The sequence below is a fragment of the Xenopus laevis genome, chromosome 1L, assembly GCF_017654675.1.
Source record: "Xenopus laevis strain J_2021 chromosome 1L, Xenopus_laevis_v10.1, whole genome shotgun sequence".
Classification (NCBI taxonomy): Eukaryota; Metazoa; Chordata; class Amphibia; order Anura; family Pipidae; genus Xenopus; species Xenopus laevis.
The window spans coordinates 166,669,356-166,689,925 of NC_054371.1; the positions used below are offsets into that span (position 1 = coordinate 166,669,356).

General features: G+C 37.1%; 1 protein-coding gene across 2 annotated transcripts in view; it reads right to left on the minus strand.

Moving 5' to 3' along the window:
* cltcl1.L (clathrin heavy chain like 1 L homeolog) overlaps positions 1–20,570 on the minus strand; it is a 65,069-nt gene that overhangs the window by 36,887 nt on the left and 7,612 nt on the right. The window contains exons 2-9 of one of the 2 annotated variants that reach the window (XM_018262031.2): positions 14,671–14,878; positions 11,829–11,831; positions 5,394–5,662; positions 4,048–4,209; positions 3,369–3,482; positions 2,867–3,040; positions 2,264–2,461; positions 1,978–2,178 (exon numbers count right to left, since the gene is read on the minus strand). In XM_018262031.2, coding sequence (XP_018117520.1) covers positions 1,978–2,178; positions 2,264–2,461; positions 2,867–3,040; positions 3,369–3,482; positions 4,048–4,209; positions 5,394–5,662; positions 11,829–11,831; positions 14,671–14,878 — 1,329 coding nt within the window. The remainder of the gene's footprint in view (positions 1–1,977; positions 2,179–2,263; positions 2,462–2,866; positions 3,041–3,368; positions 3,483–4,047; positions 4,210–5,393; positions 5,663–11,828; positions 11,832–14,670; positions 14,879–20,570) is intronic. The other variant, XM_018262033.2, reaches the window with a different exon arrangement.

Genomic DNA, 20,570 nt, shown 5'->3' on the forward strand with positions numbered 1-20,570 from the left:
GTCATGATATACAGTATCTAAAGCAACGGGACTTTAACGTGTTCCTGAAAACATTTCTTCATTTCATCAGTGTGGTAGGGAATTCCATGGCATTTACTACTCTTAAAGGAGAATTCAACCCTTTAGGGTAAGGATACACGAGGAGATTCAGGGAGATTTTGTCGCCTGCCTACTAATCGCCTTGTCTTTTGAGCAACTATCTCCCTGAACTGCCTCAGCGTTTTTCCCCATAGGCTACTATGAAAAGTCGCCTGCGCTAATGCACACACGGTGATGCGTTTTCAATAGTTGCCCAAAGTTGCCTTAGGGCTGGGACACACTGGGCGATTTGGGGAGATTTAGTCGCCTGGCGACTAATCGCCGCGACTTTCCACGACCAATCTTCCCCGAAAGCTTCCCCTCTCTCTGCGCCTGGCTAAAATGAAAAATCGCCTGCGCTAATCACACACGGCGATTCGTTTTCCGAAGTCGCCCGAAGTTTCCTCGTGAGGCAACTTCGGGCGACTTCGGAAAACGAATCGCTGCGTGTGATTAGCGCAGGCGATTTTTCATTTTAGCCAGGCGCAGAGAGAGGGGAAGCATTCGGGGAGAAAAGTCGCTGCGATTAGTCGCCAGGCGACTAAATCTCCCCAAATCGCCCAGTGTGTCCCTACCCTCAGTGAGGCAATTTCAGGCAACTATTGAAAACGCATCGTCGTGTGTGCATTAGCGCAGGCGACTTTTCATTGTAGCCTATGGGGAAAAACGCTGAGGCAGTTCAGGGAGATAGTTGCTCAAAAGACAAGGCGATTAGTAGCCAGGCGACAAAATCTCCCTGAATCTCCTCGTGTGTCCTTACCCTTAACAAAAAACCCTTTTTAAGTGGGGTGGGGGGGTACTGGGTTTTTTGTTAAAGGGTTGAAATCTCCTTTAAGGGTAGTAAAGTCACAGGCAACCAATCACAATGGTTCCATTGAATTTATTCAATTGGTGTTGGCTGAAACTCACAGATGTGTGAAAGTGTAATCCAGTCACAATGGTACCATGATCCTCGTAGAGTCAGGTGTTAATTTTTCAATGTACATGACTGCACGTGTGAATTGTTGTGAGCAGCTCTATGACAACAATGATCCATTTCTAGAAAATTGCCCACAAGAGCTCTTCATCTTGAAGCTTTTTAGGCTGTCTTTGGACTGCAGTTGACAAGCTAAGCTTAGAGGTCATTGAAAATGATCAAGGTTACAGCTGTCATAGTGAATGATTCTACAGGGCAGACTATTAATCAGTTTGGATGCACATTGTCTTCTATGCTTCCATATCATGTAAATTATCAGTCAGTCATGTACTGCGAATTTTATATTGTGTATATACTGTATATTGTGCATCGCCCCCAGGCTCTGGTAACTGATAGTATCCATGAGTATCTGTTGGAAAAAAGCAGGAAAAAAAAATGGGGGCGCTACTGGGAGAGTTTTTAGAGGTGCAGATCTTCACTGCTAATGTTATGTAGTGACCTTGGGGAGATACAAAAGCCCAAAACGTAAGGTTAAGCATGTCTATGCTAATTTTCGAGCTTCAAAATGTGTTTTATGTCTCCTTAAAATTATACAATGTATGAATATGTTGACGCTTGCTTCTAACTAATAAATTCCCTTGAAGACAAGTATTGGATCAATGAACACTACCAAAATACTGACTATATGGTTTTTTAATCTAATGAATGAATAAATTAAGTAACAATGAGGAAAGCATGGCTTTCTACAGAACACATAGCTACAATTATGTTCTAGCATTCATTATGACTGTTTAACTATGTATAAATACATGTCCAGTGCAGCTATGCAGAACAAAATTTTAAATTGTCTGAAACTTCAGGCAACTTAGGAAAAACAAAGCAACAAATATGTTTTACCACTGTAGATTCATTATCTCCAGGGAAAGCATTTAGCCCATATAAATATGGGCCATGGCAGTTGGTATAGTGATGTTCGATCTTACCTTATCTTCTTTTAACCACTTTTCCAAGAGTTGCTTACGGCCCTGTTGCAAGACTGGCCTGCAGAGCTCTAATGATTCCAGTTTGTTCAGCTGCCCCTGATCAAGGAGAATCCCAAAATACTGTAGCAATGGAGAAGCCTGCCCAGGTTGAGCTGGCACTGCCTGGATCTTTCTGATAGTTTCAGCTGTACGCAGAATTCCCTAACAAAGAGAGATAATAAAAAACATAAGAAGTGATAAATAAAAATAAGGAAGAAAGGGAGGGTGATTCCTTGTAAACTACTACCTTTGGGGCAGAAGCTGCTACTTTAGCAGCCTCTGAGTAATTCCCTTGAGCAAACATGGTATTAAATTTTCTTGCGAATAATTCCTCAGCCCCTGGAAGGTTACTACGAACAGCCATGCGCAAACCCAGGTCTGGGTTTTGCAGGACACTGGTTGCATAATTCACAATATTTTCTTCTTCCACACAGACAGATAGGACCTAATAAAGGAAAACAAAACAAGATATCTGATGCTGAAATGGCATACAGTACATAAAAAAATATATAGAAAATGTACATAACCAATAAAATTGTAAGCTTTTATTGCCTTACAGTTTAAAATCTTAGTTATAGGAGCCTTCCACATTTTTTCCAACGCCTTAAGAGTGACATCAGTGGAGTTCACCTGGCTCTTTTCAGGTTGAAAACACTCTAGGCACCTTGAAACGTGCCAGAGATCCCATTTTATAGTTTATGTTAGACTTTATGGTTAAGGGAAAGGTGTTTTCAGGTGCTTTGCCCAATGTTTTAAAGCTCTAGGTAACCCTGGTAGTTCAATCCCTGGCAGTAAATAAATAGACCTTGCAAGGTATTTGCCAAGTTTTGTAGAGCCAATTGGTGCCCACCTGTCCTTTTTTATTGACTCCAAGGATTCCTGAGGTTGGTTCATAAGGAGATGTGACAAAGATGGTGTCAGCACTAATACGATTCATGTAGATACAGACTCCAGATTCCAGGTCATACATGTGGATGTAGCCATACTTTGTGATTAAATATATCACTCCATGCTTAGTACCAATCTGCGAAAAGCGAAGAACACAAAGAATTACACATAAAAATTAAACACAAACACAGTAGCAATTTTTCTAAAGAAGGGTAACGAAAAGTGATGTGTCAAAGCTTCTTATGCGACACTAGCTTTCTCTTATTACATATATATCTTTACTAGTCTGCTCAAAAATGACCAAAGAAGGTTTTTAAAAACAGTGGTTACTAAGGCAAGGTCAGTTTTTGGTAGTAAATGTTAGGATTCACAATAAGTTATTAGAATTTAGGTTTAAGAGAATGACTTATAAAGGATGAAAGGGAACTTACAAGGTCCTTTAAGAAAGTTCTAAACAAAATTACCTGCATTGCCACAGGAAAGTCAGTCTGGGCCTCAGGAGGAAAGAATACATCTACAGCTTTCTTAGTAAAAGGCTGGTTCCCATTGGCAGGTTGCCCAACTTCTATAATGTGCAACTGCAAAAAGATAATTCATCGATTAACTCAACCAACATGCATGTAGCCCACTTTTAGGTTTAAGCTTCACTTTAACTTAAGTAGCCATCTGTGGAGCATAGAAAAAATAAACAAAATACTGTATATAACTTTATAATTGACATTCTTATCTGAGAATAGAAATCATTTTGAAACTGGTGCTGGAAGGTTTTAATCATCGCTAACTGGTTCTGGGAACTGCAGCAAATTTCTCTGCACAATCCATAAAAAAAATATATGTGTATATACATATAAATAGAAATAACAATATGTCCTTTGGTTTAGAAGCACTTACGCACCAAGTTACTATTATGGTAGGGACCCTGGCATTAACTAGGTATCAGCTTCCATTTAATTCTAAAGAGCTCGAAACCAAATTAAATAACTGCTATAACATGCCACAATCTACATCACTCTGAACTCTGAATGTTCTAATGCTCTACTGGTGTAGGGTTGGCTATAGTCCCTGCCAATTTTGAAGTTACACAATGGCTACACAGTGCCTACCATATCATAACAATGGAATGCCCCAGAAAAAAAAAGGTACCTTGCCTCCTGCTTGCCCACGAACAGCAAAGCAGAAAAGTGTAGAAGGTTTGGAGTTTCTTTCAATCTTAAATTCAGCAAATGCAGCAGCATGGCCTTCTATCGGCTGCGAGACTTTCCTGTCTACAGAATAAAGCTGCATTGCACCCACCACTCTGTTTTGCTAAACAGAAAAAAAAGCAAAATAGACATATAAAACGTACTCATAACTTCCATTTCTTCTGTTAATGGGATTACATAGAGCTGAATATTTAAAGTGCAAAACATTTTTGCCTTGTCTATGAATATATGTTAGTAGAAACAAAAAAATTCCCTAACTCTACAAAGTTCTAAGGATACTGACAAACCAGGTACAGTCTCTACAAGTGAAATCTGTAACTACCTAGTGACTTAAATAGCAATAGACTGTTATCGCAGTTTATTATTGTTATTATTATTATTAATAACAAGTATTTTTAGAACACCAACATACTGGGTAGATTTTGACCCAAAACCACTGGTGTGTGCATTAAAATAAGCGGATCTTAACCCGATATGCCCACTAACAGCTGGGCGATTTTGGGTGAATCCGAACGTTCGGCCCTTGGGCACCGACAGGTCGCAGGACTACATCAACTAGCCGATGCGGTCCTGAATTGTGGAAAAAATCAGATAAGCTGCCTTTAGACTGTTTCGGCAGCTTATCTGCCCGTGTGTGGGGGTTCCTGACGAGTCCTCCCAATCGATATCAGGCCAAAAATCGGGCAGATATGAAACGGTCAAGTTTGATTTTTAATTTGCCCGTGTATAGCCACCTTTACAGACAGTCACCATTCAGGTACATGGCAGATTGCACAGTGACCAAGTGTAAGCCAATGCTTCAAATGCAATATGTCTATTGACAACATAGATTATAAAATTTCCTTCAAAAGGTTAGTTTACTGTTACATAACATTATATTCTAACAGCATAACATAAATAATAAATTAAGTTATATTAGATTTTGTTTTTGAAATTAGTTTTATTTTCCTTCCTCTCTGTAAACTAGGTAGCCAATCCTCTAAAACTGTTGAAATTTGATAAATTAGCCAATATTTTTTTTTCAGCTGCATCAGAGTACTTTGAGAAAGGGAAACAAACAAAAATCTAGCCATTGAAAAAAAAAAAAATCACTATTCGTTAAGTAGTGTTTGAAAATGATACGATTTATAATGATGAACTGCCTTTGTAAGTTCCTAGCATATGAAACTGCCTTTGGTCACAAAAAAAAAAAAAATCAATTGATAAAATAGCCTATATTAAAAAAATACATGTCCTAGCCTAAATTCTCTTTAAGACAGTAACCTATTATCATTCATATGTCATTACCTGAGCAGAGATTCCAATCAGGAGAAGCCATTTTTGTTGTTCATCAGTCCTATAGTTGATGATCTGGCAACCAGCAAGACTGGCATGGCGATCAAACATTTTCTGAGGCTGGGAGTCACCCTCCATGCTCCAGTGGTAAACTGCTGTCTCTGTCACCAGGGCAACAGTGTTGACCGATATCCACTTCCAAAAGATGACCTCTTCTGACATAGTATGAGCTTTCATTTTGCTCTTCATTTCTATGTTGAAAATCTGAAGAGTTTTCCCAGCTAAGATTTAAGAAAAATTTAAAATTTTCAGAATGTTTATGATTTAAAACTGAAAGTATAAGCGGTCAGTTTTATTTTTTCACCAATTATCCCTCAGAGAATTTTTGACAGATGCCCATGGTGAAAATGTTTCTATGTACACACAACACTTACCTCCAGCATAGGCTCCTCATCTGGGCCGCACACTAGACCAACTGGCTTGAACAAACTGCAAGCCAGTGTGCAAGCACATACTGGTCAGTGCCCATAGGCTGCACGTGAAGGTTGAAGGCTATTAAACCATAGTTAAAGGGGAACTATTGTGAAAAATGAAAATGTTATAAAATCTTCATCATACTGAAATAATAAACTAGTTCTAAATATAATCATTAAAATATTCCGTACAATTTTTTAAATAATCAAGTTACTTTCCCCTATCCATCTCTTAGTGAAGCTTCACACTAGACAAGAAACTAGCTAAATGAGCTGAAGTTGACCTACTTATAACTTGGAAACCAAATAAGACTCAATGGATGGAGAAAGGTATGTTACTCTGGGGGATGATTTGAGTAATTTTAGAGGATTTAAGAGTAAAAGGTTTACTTATCCTTTAAATTACCGATTCCAGAACAGACCAGATATAACTAAATAACTGACTTTGGCACAAATTCCGCATGTAAAGAGACAGGATTTCTAGTGATTTTAAAAGAGTTAGCTCTAACACACCTTCCAGGCAAATAGAGCTCCCCAAAGGCAGTACTAGACGGTAAATAAAAATCTGACATTTGTCTCCTGCATGAAGGCACGTTGGAATGAAGAGAATAGGTTGCTGAGAGGAGGATAGTGAAGAGTAGCGGGATTATTTCAGTAATGGTACAACATTTTTAAAATTACTGTATTTAGCAAATTTCAAAATTCAGTGAATTCCATGAAGATTGCATTAAAATTTTATTTTGACAATGGTTCCCCTTTAAATTGCTGCTTCATTGAAATGCAGCTTTATCTCCCCATGGCCAGTTGAGACTTTTGCCTTTCTATAGCCCTAGCGCTGTTAGAACATGTTACCCATTGCTAAGTCATACATTCAGGATGGACCCATGCAAAGGTTACCAGGCATAACAGGAGGATTATGGCACAAAGACAACCAAAGATTTTTTTAAAAAAAAGGGGGGGGAGGGTTGCAAAACTGGTGGTAGTTTTAATTACATGATTATAAAGATTAGGAAAATCTTGTGCAAAAGCAATATTACAATGTTATTTATCGTAATGAACATAATATTATTTCCCACATATTGTGCACGTCGTCCATGTTCAATTAGGTCACTATATCTAGTTTACAAACACTGTATTAGACACATACAAAACAATGTTAAAAGACAAAAGTCTACCAATGTGCGATGAGATGTGGGCACATTTATAACACTGAATGTGCCATGTTCAGCAACAAATACATTAGAATAACAACAACTGCTAGCTTTTATACAAATTTTATAGCTTTTATAGAAACCTAGCTTTCATCTCATTGCTTACTTTTCCTTAGTGGTTAGCAATTTGCCTGTTCTCCAAAGTTTGGTCTCTGGTAAACAAGTATCATTTATTTTAAAGGGGTTGGTCACCTTCAAATTAACTTTTAGTATAATGTAGAAAGTGATAGTCTGAGACAATTTGTAGTCTAACAGAGAATGTTTGTTAGATGGGGTAAGTGATCCCCATTTGAAAGATGGAAGAGTCAGAAGAAAATGGTAAATAATTAAAAACTATACAAAAAGGTTACATAGTTGAATTAGACATTCTATAACATACTTAAAGTTAACCACCCCATTAATTTACTTTTTAAGAAGTAGAATAGAATGCATAGAACACACTTGTATCGGTTACAAAACTATTGCCTATGGTAGGTCCACTGGAGGGTTATGTTACCCTTTAAAAAAACAGTTACAGTGTTGTATTTTAGAATTAAATTAACTCCTAGACAGTCAAAGCAAATAACGCATAGAATGGCATATAACAGATAAGGTATTAAATTGGATTAGCACAATGCTGATTTTTACATTCTTTACAGACTTTACTGTAAAGGGTTGCCACCAGTAACACAAAGTACAACAATATATATTAAATTCAACATGGTATTTGGCACCATGATGTGAAATCCAGGACGCAGAAAAATTTTATTCCACTGGCACTTCCCAACGGGAGTTCTTAACTTAAAAGCAATCTACCCTAAGGGGTTTTAGTGGAATTTGGCTTGATCCCAGCTAACAGTAGGTACAAAATCCTGAGATAGGAGAAATGTAATCAGAGCACCTCACCTGCTGAGTTAGACCCACAGAAAATGTCAGAACACAAAATAATTCAGCCCCATGCCTCAAGACTGCAGTCTACAAGCTGAAAAACAGCTCTTTATTATGCTGTAAAGCAAAAAAAACCAGTAGACTGAGTATAACATTATGGGATAAGTAAAAACATGGAGTCATGCATTGTGGTAATTAAAGAGTTAAATATTAGTCTATGGTTATACTGAATGAATGTTGATATCCACCCATACCCAGTGGAGCAGTTTCTTCTACAGAAATAATCATATGAGATTATTAGGACACTGTCCAACATTATTCACCATCAGCCGACACCCTAGTGCCTCTTCATCTCACTGGGCGAGTACCGGTACTAGATTATGAAGCAAATCATAAATTCAATATAGGAAGGGGCTAAATATATAAAATGGTAAAGTTTTGGTCTTTAGGTGTGCCACAAACCCATGTGATTGCAAGAGCGCTCTAGTAAAGCCACACTGAGGATTGAGAAGAATTGCTGAGGAAATGCTACTTTGAACATGTTTCTGTTCCACTATGGGCACATTGGCAAATTTTGGAAAAGAACATGGAGTCTCAAAACCATCTGTAGGATCGCACATGCTCTTGGTTTAATGATTGAGAAACAATCAGTGCAGATTTTATTTCAGCACTGCAGAATATATTAGAGCTGTATACAAAGACTTCTTAATAAAATTCCCCACAAATCAGATGTGAAATTAAAAGTAAAAAATACTTACCATGCCTAGACTGCTAGGTGGAGCAAGAAGCCTTTCTATAAACCACTATTTAGCAATCAACAAGACTATGAGCCAATGATAAGCATGCATACAGCGTGTACTGGAAAATATGAGATGCCAACAATTCATGTTCTTTAAAAAATGTAGCTAGCATGACTCAAACAGCACTCGGGAAAACACAAATTGGTAATGTTACAGAGCAGAATATCTGTTTACCAAGCCCCCTTCCAGAATAAGAAATAAAAGAATGTAAACTATTAAAACATAACAGTACAAAAAAAAAAAATCATACAAAAATGTATTACAGCAGATAGATGAAAAAACACATATGCTAGGGACAGAACAGATACGGTATTAATGAGTAATTGCAGTTTTGAGTAAATGAAGCATTCAAGGTACCAGCAGTCATTGCTTTTAGAAATTACTGTGGTGTACAGACACATTCAAATGTTTAATATTTAGTGCTCTGCAATTTATTACACAAGTTCTGGGAAGTGATCTGTTGGTGGGATATCAAAATACTGTATGTTAGCAGCACTGGAACAGACCCTTCCATTTAATTAAATCACTGTTTTTCCCCAGACCAGTGATCCAATTGCAAAAAAATATAATGCACTGCCCTGGGGACACCTCCAACACTATCACCTAACCTGGCTTTTCATCCCCAGCATCTTACCTGGCCTTATCAGTCATCCCTAGCAACTTACCAGGCCTTTCCAGTCATCCCTAGCATCTTACCTGGCCTTACCAATCATCCCTAGCATCTTACCTGGCCTTACCAATCATCCCTAGCATCATACCTGACCTTTCCAGTCATCCCTAGCAACTTACCTGGCCTTTCCAGTCATCCCTAGCAACTTACCTGGCGTCATCCCAGCATCTTTCCTGGCCTTACCAGTCATCCCTAGCATCTTACCTGGCCTTACCAGTCATCACAGCATAAACATATGTGGCACCTGTGCAGTAGAGTAAAATCTTCTGATTTTGTGCCAGTATATTCTACTAAAATATATGTTCTATACTCCATTAAGCCCCTAGTGGGAACACTTTTAAATAATACAGCTTTGCACTTTATTTGGGGAAAGCTATATTAAAACAGAAAAAGTTTTCAACTCAAAGATTTTGCAAAAATGTTTTCCAGTCAAAATAAATCCTGAAAATTCTTCAAAATAAAAATTATGCAAAGAAAGCAGCTTTATAGGAATTGAAAATGTAAGATGAAGACAATAAAATATACTAAAACAATTCCCAGTGTTACTAATCATGTTCCACACATGCACTGATGATGAATGACAGATAAGCAAAATACTTTTTCATTTACGCACCGACACATGAACAAACCTTCACATACCAGAGGCAAATTCTGTCAAGAATTAGCATTTTACTTGCTTTAAGCTAAAAATGCATTCAATTTCCATCCTATTTGCCACAGGAAAGCTCACAGCTATATATGTCATATTTTTCATAATTAAACAATGTAGCATGAAAAATCTAAATACAGTAATCTTCTAAAGTAACTGAAAACATTATATATTTATATATATATATATATATATATATATATATATATAAAAAAAAGTCCAAAAGTTTACACGCACACCGATGTTGATATAAATGTTACTTTATTAGGAAATCATTAATTATATTGCATCAACGTTTCGGTTCGGAATCTAGAACCTTTCTCAAGATGCATCTTGAGAAAGGTTCTAGATTCCGCACTGAAACGTTGATGCAATATAATTAATGATTTCCTAATAAAGTAACATTTATATCAACATCGGTCTGCGTGTAAACTTTTGGATTTTACGATCTACACACAGCACCCGAGTTCAGCTTTTAACGACGAGTGCGGACCTTAATGGTGGATATATATATATATATATATATATATATATATATATATATATATATATATATATATATTTTCAGTTGCCCTCACCCTTCCGAGTTATAGTCAGGTGATCCCACTGGTGGCTAATAAAAGGGCAACCAAGTTTGGGAGTTTTATTTTGAAAGCAGCAAGTAAGTTGCAGGTAAAACTTAGGGGCAAATTTACTAAAGGGTGAAGTGACTAATGCTGGCGAAAATTCACCAGCGTAACGTCATTTCGGTACTTTGCCGATTTACTAACGGTCGCTGGCGTAACTTTGCTAGCGAAGGCGATAGACTCTAGTGGTACTTCGCTCCCTAACGCCTGGCGAATTTGCACTCTGGCGAATGGACGTAACTACGCAAATTCACGAAGATGCGGATTTTACTGAACATTACCTCTTGCGCCAGACTTGCCTTCGCTACCTCAGACCAGGCAAAGAGCATTAGAGTAGATAGGACTTCCTCAAAATTTCGTAGAAACATTTTAAAAAAATTTGCTAAGTCCCTAAAAACGCTGGCATCTTTTCCTTTTTTCATGATAGGCTGCAAAAGAGCGTAAATTTTTTTTTTGGGTAACCCGCTTCCCCCCTACATTTCCTAACATATGGCACATAAACTATATACTGGGCTTGTATAACAACTCTATTTTTTTTTTATTAAGGTTTCCCAGGCTTGTGTAGTGTAATTTATTTCCTGCAACATATACGTCCATTGAACTTTAACTTCCCGCCATAGGCAAATTAGGCAACGCAAGCGCAACTTCGCGCCGAACGCTAGCGCAACTTCGCCAGCGTTTGGCACCCTGGACGCAACTTCAGATTTTAATGAATTAACGTTGTCCTGGCGAATCTACGCCTGCCGAAGTTTGTGCTGTGAGCGAAGCCGTCGCTGGCGAATTTTCTGAGGTTAGTAAATTTGCCCCTTAGTCCCTGTGTAAAATGTATAATGTGGGTTCCACAGTAGTGTTACTCTACTAGTTGTTTAATAGTACTAAGTATTACAAATCCATATATTGATTCGACAAGTTTCTATATAACATAACACCAATTTTTAAAAAAAAGAGGGGAATTTTTCCATTCTGTTCTATGAATTATTGGGTGCTCTCTTGGTCCATTTAATATGCTGCTAATTTCATTCCTTCAAAGCAAGTGTCCAGAGCAAAGGGCATTTAGAAATGTGAACAACAGAATACATTAGGTTTGGTTTACCAAATGAAAAAAGATGACAGTTGAAAAGGATGAAAAGGACAGGACTGTGTGAACTCACCGTCTGATTGAGAAGAAGAAAGCAGGAAGAAAAAAAAAACAGAAAGCATAAGTAAAAAAGGGAACACAAGCAAGAGAGGAACAGCACTACTGAAATAAGGTGGGTAAATTCAGCTACAAAAGAATATGCACACTAAAGTCATTTACATGGTTAAAGAATTAGCAATTTTTTTTAATTGAAGATGGTCAAAGAGATTTCTGCTGCGCGTGCCAAAATGATTTGCACTGGAGCAGAAGACACCTCTTTGACCAACTTCCCAGTCAGAGAGAAGGAGAGCTCAGAAAGCTCAAAGAAAGGGTGCTAGCTGAAATGAGCTGCAGTTAAGCTGTTTGTGATTTAGAAACCACATGAGACTGAATGCAGTGACAAAGGTGTGTTATGCTGAAGGATTTCTAGAGATTTTATAATAAAACAGTTTACATATCCTTTAAACTTTTCATTGCCAGAGAATGCTCAAAGTATTTCCTTCCATCAGTAAAACAACATATGCTGTCCATCTCATTCTACCACTAGTAAAAAAATTGAGAATAAACTTGCTTATAGGAACTCTTCATCAACAGGTTACATTTACTTAGAATACCAGTGAATAGCAGGGTGTATCCACAGCAAAATTACACAAGGGGGTCCTATATGAACAGCCACTTGTGTTATCATTTCTGCAACACGCATAACATTCCAAATGAAAGGTACACAGTAGTACCTCAGCGATGGGGGTGTGAAGAACTAAGGGCCTTTTCAGTTACTGTAAAACAGCAGTGCCTACGCCCATCCCACCCCTTAAATAATTAACCTTTAACAGATCCAAGCTGCATCTGCAAACCTTAAACAGGGCTGCAAAAGAATAAGATTCTAAGTAGAACAGATGGATAGAGCAAAACAGCCGCCACAGCTGTTGTGTGGGTCTCATAACAGTTTTAACATTTGGTAAGTTGGTAACATTTTTATGGACACCATCCTGGGTCAGAAGATTACAGATTTATGTAAAAGAAACATTCTGGGCGGTTATAATAGTATATTATAATATATTACAGGTATGAGACCCATTATCCAGAATGCTCGGGAACTGGAGTTTTCCTGATAAGGGGTCTCAAAATTTGGCACTCCATACTTTAAGTCTACTAAAAAGTCATGCAAACATTAAATAAACCCAAATAAGATTTTTTTGCTCCTATATGGAATAATTATATCTTAGGTGGGATCAATATTTTGTAATTATTGGAGTCTATGGGAGATAACCTTCCCATAATTCAGAGCTTTATGGATAACATGTATATATAACTGTATATATTGGCTGTTAAATATATTATAATATTAGGAGTTACATTCTGAGCCTTCCTCTAAAATCACTGCTACACTCCTCTCCCTCAGTTCTGCCCAGTGAAGTCAGATTTTTAGAAGTCAAATTTTCAACACTAGAATCTTTCGCAGCTCTGTTTAATAAACTATACTGCGCGTCATTGTGAATGGATTTACTACACATTCTATTTCCTGTTCTTCTGATTACAACAAAAACAGAACATATTACCAGTTAACTGAGAAGCATAATGAGCTGCTCTTTATCTAAAAGGGCTTTTATGTGCAGTGCTGATAATTTTTGACTATAAAGAAAGTGATTTTACTTTCAAATTCAGAATTTGTCCTATTTAGTGTAAGAAATAACAAAAGCAAACATGTTTCATAGTTTTAAAAACTGGCATAAATAATGTTCAGCATAATCCTTATTCATTGGACTAATGTTGAAAATAAGGGTATACTGCCCCTTCAGATACTTTACTCTTTTTTCAGTTTATTATTTATCAAAAATTACATTCAGGCCTGAAGATTACAGGGGTTGTTTATATCAAAGGTCAAGTTGTGTTTTTCCAGAAAAAATTAAGTTTTCAAGGTAGGGATGCACCGAATCCAGGATTCGGTTCAGTATGCGGGCATTTTCAGCAGGATTCGGCCGAATCCTTGTGCCTGGCGGAACCGAATCTGAATCCTTAAAATCATTTAACTTTTCGTCACAAAACAAGGAAGGTAATAAATTTTACGGCTCTCTTTTTCCCACCCCTCACTGATTTGCATATGTAAATTAGGGTTCGGATTCGATTTGGTATTTGGACGAATCTTTCACAAAGAATTCGGCGGGTCGGCTGATTTCAAAAAAGTGGATTCGGTGAATCCCTATTTCAAGGGTCGTTTCAGTAAAAACTACATTTTTCAAAATAAAAACAAAAACTCACATTTTTAAAAATTATGCCCCGAAGCTGCAAAAAGCTAGACTCCAAAAAGGTTACAGTTAAAACCTGCCACCGTCATCTAGAAGTCAATGGCGGGGTCCCTTGAACCATTTGAAGATGTTTAGCATTCATGAGTTTCGGGTGTTTTTATGTGGTTTCCCTCATTTGAGCAATTCAAGGGTTTTTTTTCACGATAACTCGATCAATTCACGTATTCTAATTTTTCCTAATGATTGCATTCATTCGTGAATTTTACATAAATAAACAAACATTCGAGTTGAAATTATTCGAGGTAGAAAAAACCTCACAAACTCGACCTTTAAAAAAGAACCCCCTACATTTTCAGCAATGTATAGATAAAACTTTTTACATAAACAATTTTATACTGCATTTATGATGTTGGATATATAAATTCCACCTTTGTGCCTACTATATCATCATCTTAAGACACATTTAGTGAGGTTCCACAGAGGCTGGAAAGTAAAGGAGGAGCAAGGAGAAATGCTAGATATAAGACCAATTCCTTACTGAAAGGCAGCTTTTAAATCTTATTATCTTGCATTGGCAATGCTTTAATATTTTTAAATTCAAACATCACATAGCATTCATTGGATACTTACCTTTCAGTGCAATGACTTTGGAGGCAGGGTTCATTATAGCACTTTCAGCTGAGATAGGGCGTCTCAGTGGGGTGTTGGGCTCAGCCATATCTATGATAACCACCTGTGCCTGTTCTCCAACCTTCTCCCGGATGCATATAAATTTATCCGATTCCATTGTAAGTGTGCTAAAACCAATGTTGGCTGGGTTGATCCCCAGATTCTGGAGCTAAACATAAAATAAATATATGTCAGGATAACCGTCACATGCTTCCTTTTAATCAGTTAAAAGGTTACCAAGAATACAGGAGTATTTAAATAACAGTATTAAAGACTTTAGTGCATGAGAAGAGTTACGCCTCATGCAATCCTGGGACAGTCTCAATGGTTCATGCCCACTGTGCAAATCCAGAAGACTGTTAGAAGAACAGCAGTAGCAAAACACAAGAATCAATTATCAACTCTACTGACATTCAAAGAAATGCAATGTTCCTAGGTCCTAATCTATTCCAATTTTATACTAGAAAGTGTGTTTTAAAACTCAATACAATAGGATTTGAAGAAAATGACATAATGCAACTGTTATTATTGTATTTGAATTGCATTTATTTATGCATGTAGCACCACAAATGTATGCAGTGCTTTATAAGGCGTAATCACAGGGGTACTGCAGTTAAAAAAATATACCATATGCTTAAGTGCATAGGTGTATCAATACACAATTGGGATGAGGTCCACGCCCTAAAGATCCTGCAATCTATTAGGAAAAGAAAACAAAAGTACGCTTAGATATATGTGCCTACAACACAAATTTTCTCCTGGCTTTATTCTCTGGGAAAATGTGTCAATGATTTTCCCCATACAACTGTAGTAGGCAAAGTATGCAAAGAAAGTGATGCAAAACTGGCTGCAGTAGTATTATGGAGGCAGGGGTCAGTGAGACCTATTTGAAAGCTTTAAAATGTCAGAAGATGACAAATTAATCAAAAATTATAAAAAAAAATAAAAATAAAGACCAATTAAAAAGAATTTCTCATTCTAGAACATATTAAAACTTCTGAACTACCCCTTTAAGTGCATAGTGAAATTATGCTTCTTATACTGAGAAATAGCAATATGCAACTACTGGCTAAAGAGTGTTAAACTCTTGTGCCAGAGCATATCCATTCTGACAGCAACCTCTGTGCAGCTTTTAAACCACACATCTTCCCAAAAGGCTGCACAAAGCAAATGATTTACAATCAGCAACATGGTTTCTCTTTCTGTAAGGTGATATTGCAGTTTGGGGATGTAAATGTCAATCATCAGACTAAGCCTGTACAGTCCAACACAAATCTGAATGGGGTTCTAACGTCACAATTGGGTTCTAACGAATGCAGAACATTTTTATACAAAAAAAAGATCACTTTTCATAAATACCAAATGAGCGTGGCTTTGATAAATGGCATGCGCTCATGCTATATGAAATAAACATGTCTAAAACCAACTAAAAACAATCTATTCATCACGAACAAGTTCTCATCATTATTATTTTTTTTAGAAAATACAAAGACAGCACAGATGCAGATTTTTTTCTTTGATCTTTGCATATTGGAAAACTTAAAGGGGAACTATTGCAAAAATGAAAGTTAATATAAGTTTCCTCATACAGAAGTAAGAAACTTTCTAAATACAATCAATTAAAAATTCTGCATAGTTTCTGAAATAATCAGGTGTATTATATTCACTGTTCACCTCTTCCTCTTGTGGGTCCAATATATCTTATGGGGGGGGGGGGGCTTCCTTTCCGAGCAGATGTATTAGAGCTCACTCAAATAACGGATTTCAGTACAAACAAAATCTAACAAAATAACTGCCTTTTGCACAAATCCTGCATGTAGAGAGACATGGGGGCAAATTCACTATGCGAAGAGAGAATGAGGATGCTAAGAGAGGGATAGTGAAGATAAACTTGATTATTTCAGAAACGGTACAGAATTTTTAATTGGTTGTATTTAGAAAGTTTCTTATTTCAGTATGCTGCAGCTAACATTAAATTTTCATTTTCGTGATTGTTCCCCCTTTAAGAGCTGAATGCATTATAATTGCTCCACAATCTTATCAAAAACAACAATGTGCCAGTGCTTAAAAGTATTTTAGATATAGAAGAAATGTGCCTTTAAAATTAGTGTTTCTGGTTACTATATTGAAAATGTCTGCAGAACCCCTACTAGTCCTGCCCATCTATTCCACTTTCTACAGTCTCCTTTCCCAGGCTGTGCAGGGGAGCTGGCAGCACTCAGCACTGTAGGATACAAACCAATCGGCAGCTAGGCTGACCTGATAGGGAACTGAAGCCCGTCTTTGCTTGTGTGACTGCAGGGCTGTGATTGGCTATCCCCCCTCCTACTGTGCTTCTGGCAGGGACAGTTAGGACATGCCCACTCCTCATTTGAAACAGGGAAAGGGACCAGAGAACATCTATGGGGAGCTTCAAAAGGAGCTAATTTTAATTTACACCCTAAAGTAAAACCAGCACCACATAGTATACATCATTGCCTACAAAATGAGGGGGTTTAATTTATCTTATGTCTCTTTAAAAATGCTGTCAAAGCCTGCAAAGAGAAAATTGAATGCACAAAGTGAGCTCTGGGATAAATTCCAAGATGAGTCAGATTAAGAATAAACTGCTACCCTGACGTTACTTTTACAGAGACAAACTTCTAGAGAAATACACAGACAGGTGATTCCCTTAAGAGAAAGTATGCAGCACTACCCTCAAGGCAAGTTCCCAACCCCTGTCTTCATACATACAGTGAGAGCAGATAAAGAATGAAAATGAGAAAAAAAAACAGCTGTTTTGATGATCTTTCTGTAATTTGGATAACCATAACTTAAGTATGCTTAAAAAATCATTTATTAAAATAAACCCACTAGGATTGTTTTGTCACCAATATGGATGTATGCAGCTTAGTTAGAATTAAGTACAAGGTACTGTTTTATTATTACAGAGAAAAAGGACATTTTTAAATCTGAGAATGATTTGGAGTCTATGGGAGATGGCCTTCCCTGTAATTCAAAGCTTTCTGGATAATGGGTTTTTGGAAAATACCGTTAGTAGTAAGAAATAAAAGAAAATAATGGTTGCAGTGAAGAGTGCTCAAAAATTAGAGAATCAAAACTTCCCGGCACTTATTTACTACATGAACAGAATGTGTGTTAATAAAAGTGCTTTTATCCGAAAAATGAGAAGCAACACTCTTATTTTGAGCTTTTGTTTCACTTAAGCTTTCCAGATATGAAAAATAAAAAAAAAAATAAAGAAATCATTTGCAATACTAAGCGCAATAGCAACATCTATCCAGGGAAGCCCAATAGAAATCCATAAAACAGCAGAGGGAGTAATGACTCACCTAATTACTGTGGGGAAAGAACAGAAGGCTTCAGCTAAATGATTTCACTGCCTTCTCAGCACTGATGCACGAAAACAGGTAACAAAAGAGCCGATGAAGCACATGATGCTCAAAGCTTCTTTAGCAAACATTTTTACTAAATATGTATAAACAAGCATATTGCCATGTCCTCACCAAACTGCTTGTTATGCTCTTCTAACAATCTGCTCCACAATAACTCACTCAGTATGCCTTATTTACAATTGCAACGTAATGTTCAATTTTTGGATTCAAATCACCATGTTTTTTCCCCAGAATTCCAGCACCATCGCAGGTGTCCCACAATTGCATGCAATGCAACAAAATTTACACTACTGTGTTAGGAACCCTGTGCAAACTGAGGGTAGAGTTAATGTATGTATGTATATTTTTATTTGTAAAGCGCTCCTTCTGGGCAAAGCACTGTACAACAAAACAATAAATTAGTAGTAACAAACAAGGGGTCATTGGAATAAAAAGTAACAATAAGTACATTATTAGAAATACAATTCACATAAATATAAAAAATATAATTACAATACAGATTAAGTGCTCATTGTCAAGGAAACAAAAGGCTAGAGGACCCTACCCTGTAGGGCTTACAGTCTAAATGGGAGAGTAACATACAGACACAATTCAGAGGGGTATTAAGGTGCTGTGGGTTACAGTTTGTTACACTGTTATATAAGTGCCAGTTCAGGCGTTATCCAGGTGCTCCCAGAGGTAGTTTTTGAGTTTTGTTTTAAAAACACTGAAGGAGGATTCTCTACTGAGAGATTCAGGAATGGCATTCCAAATATTAGGAGTCGCAAGAGAGAAGGGTTTGATACGCGAAACAGCAGTAGTAGTGGGGGGTACAACCAAGCGGTTGCTCTGAGAGGAGCAACCGCTTGGGGTAATTAACCTTTTAACTGTTTGATGTTACTAAATGATCAGTTCTTTGCAACATTTCAGTTGGTTTTTATATCAAGGTACTGTTTTATTATTACAGAGAAAAAGGACATTTTTAAATCTGAGAATGATTTGGAGTCTATGGGAGATGGCCTTCCCTGTAATTCAAAGCTTTCTGGATAATGGGTTTTTGGAAAATACCGTTAGTAGTAAGAAATAAAAGAAAATAATGGTTGCAGTGAAGAGTGCTCAAAAATTAGAGAATCAAAACTTCCCGGCACTTATTTACTACATGAACAGAATGTGTGTTAATAAAAGTGCTTTTATCCGAAAAATGAGAAGCAACACTCTTATTTTGAGCTTTTGTTTCACTTAAGCTTTCCAGATATGAAAAATAAAAAAAAAAATAAAGAAATCATTTGCAATACTAAGCGCAATAGCAACATCTATCCAGGGAAGCCCAATAGAAATCCATAAAACAGCAGAGGGAGTAATGACTCACCTAATTACTGTGGGGAAAGAACAGAAGGCTTCAGCTAAATGATTTCACTGCCTTCTCAGCACTGATGCACGAAAACAGGTAACAAAAGAGCCGATGAAGCACATGATGCTCAAAGCTTCTTTAGCAAACATTTTTACTAAATATGTATAAACAAGCATATTGCCATGTCCTCACCAAACTGCTTGTTATGCTCTTCTAACAATCTGCTCCACAATAACTCACTCAGTATGCCTTATTTACAATTGCAACGTAATGTTCAATTTTTGGATTCAAATCACCATGTTTTTTCCCCAGAATTCCAGCACCATCGCAGGTGTCCCACAATTGCATGCAATGCAACAAAATTTACACTACTGTGTTAGGAACCCTGTGCAAACTGAGGGTAGAGTTAATGTATGTATGTATATTTTTATTTGTAAAGCGCTCCTTCTGGGCAAAGCACTGTACAACAAAACAATAAATTAGTAGTAACAAACAAGGGGTCATTGGAATAAAAAGTAACAATAAGTACATTATTAGAAATACAATTCACATAAATATAAAAAATATAATTACAATACAGATTAAGTGCTCATTGTCAAGGAAACAAAAGGCTAGAGGACCCTACCCTGTAGGGCTTACAGTCTAAATGGGAGAGTAACATACAGACACAATTCAGAGGGGTATTAAGGTGCTGTGGGTTACAGTTTGTTACACTGTTATATAAGTGCCAGTTCAGGCGTTATCCAGGTGCTCCCAGAGGTAGTTTTTGAGTTTTGTTTTAAAAACACTGAAGGAGGATTCTCTACTGAGAGATTCAGGAATGGCATTCCAAATATTAGGAGTCGCAAGAGAGAAGGGTTTGATACGCGAAACAGCAGTAGTAGTGGGGGGTACAACCAAGCGGTTGCTCTGAGAGGAGCAACCGCTTGGGGTAATTAACCTTTTAACTGTTTGATGTTACTAAATGATCAGTTCTTTGCAACATTTCAGTTGGTTTTTATTTTTCAGTTTTTGAATTATGTCTTTTTCTGCTTCTTTCCAGTTTTCAAATGGGAATCACTGACCCTGGCACCCAAAAAAACATTGATCCATGAAGCTAAAATTGTATTATATACACTCTTTATTACTTGCCTTTC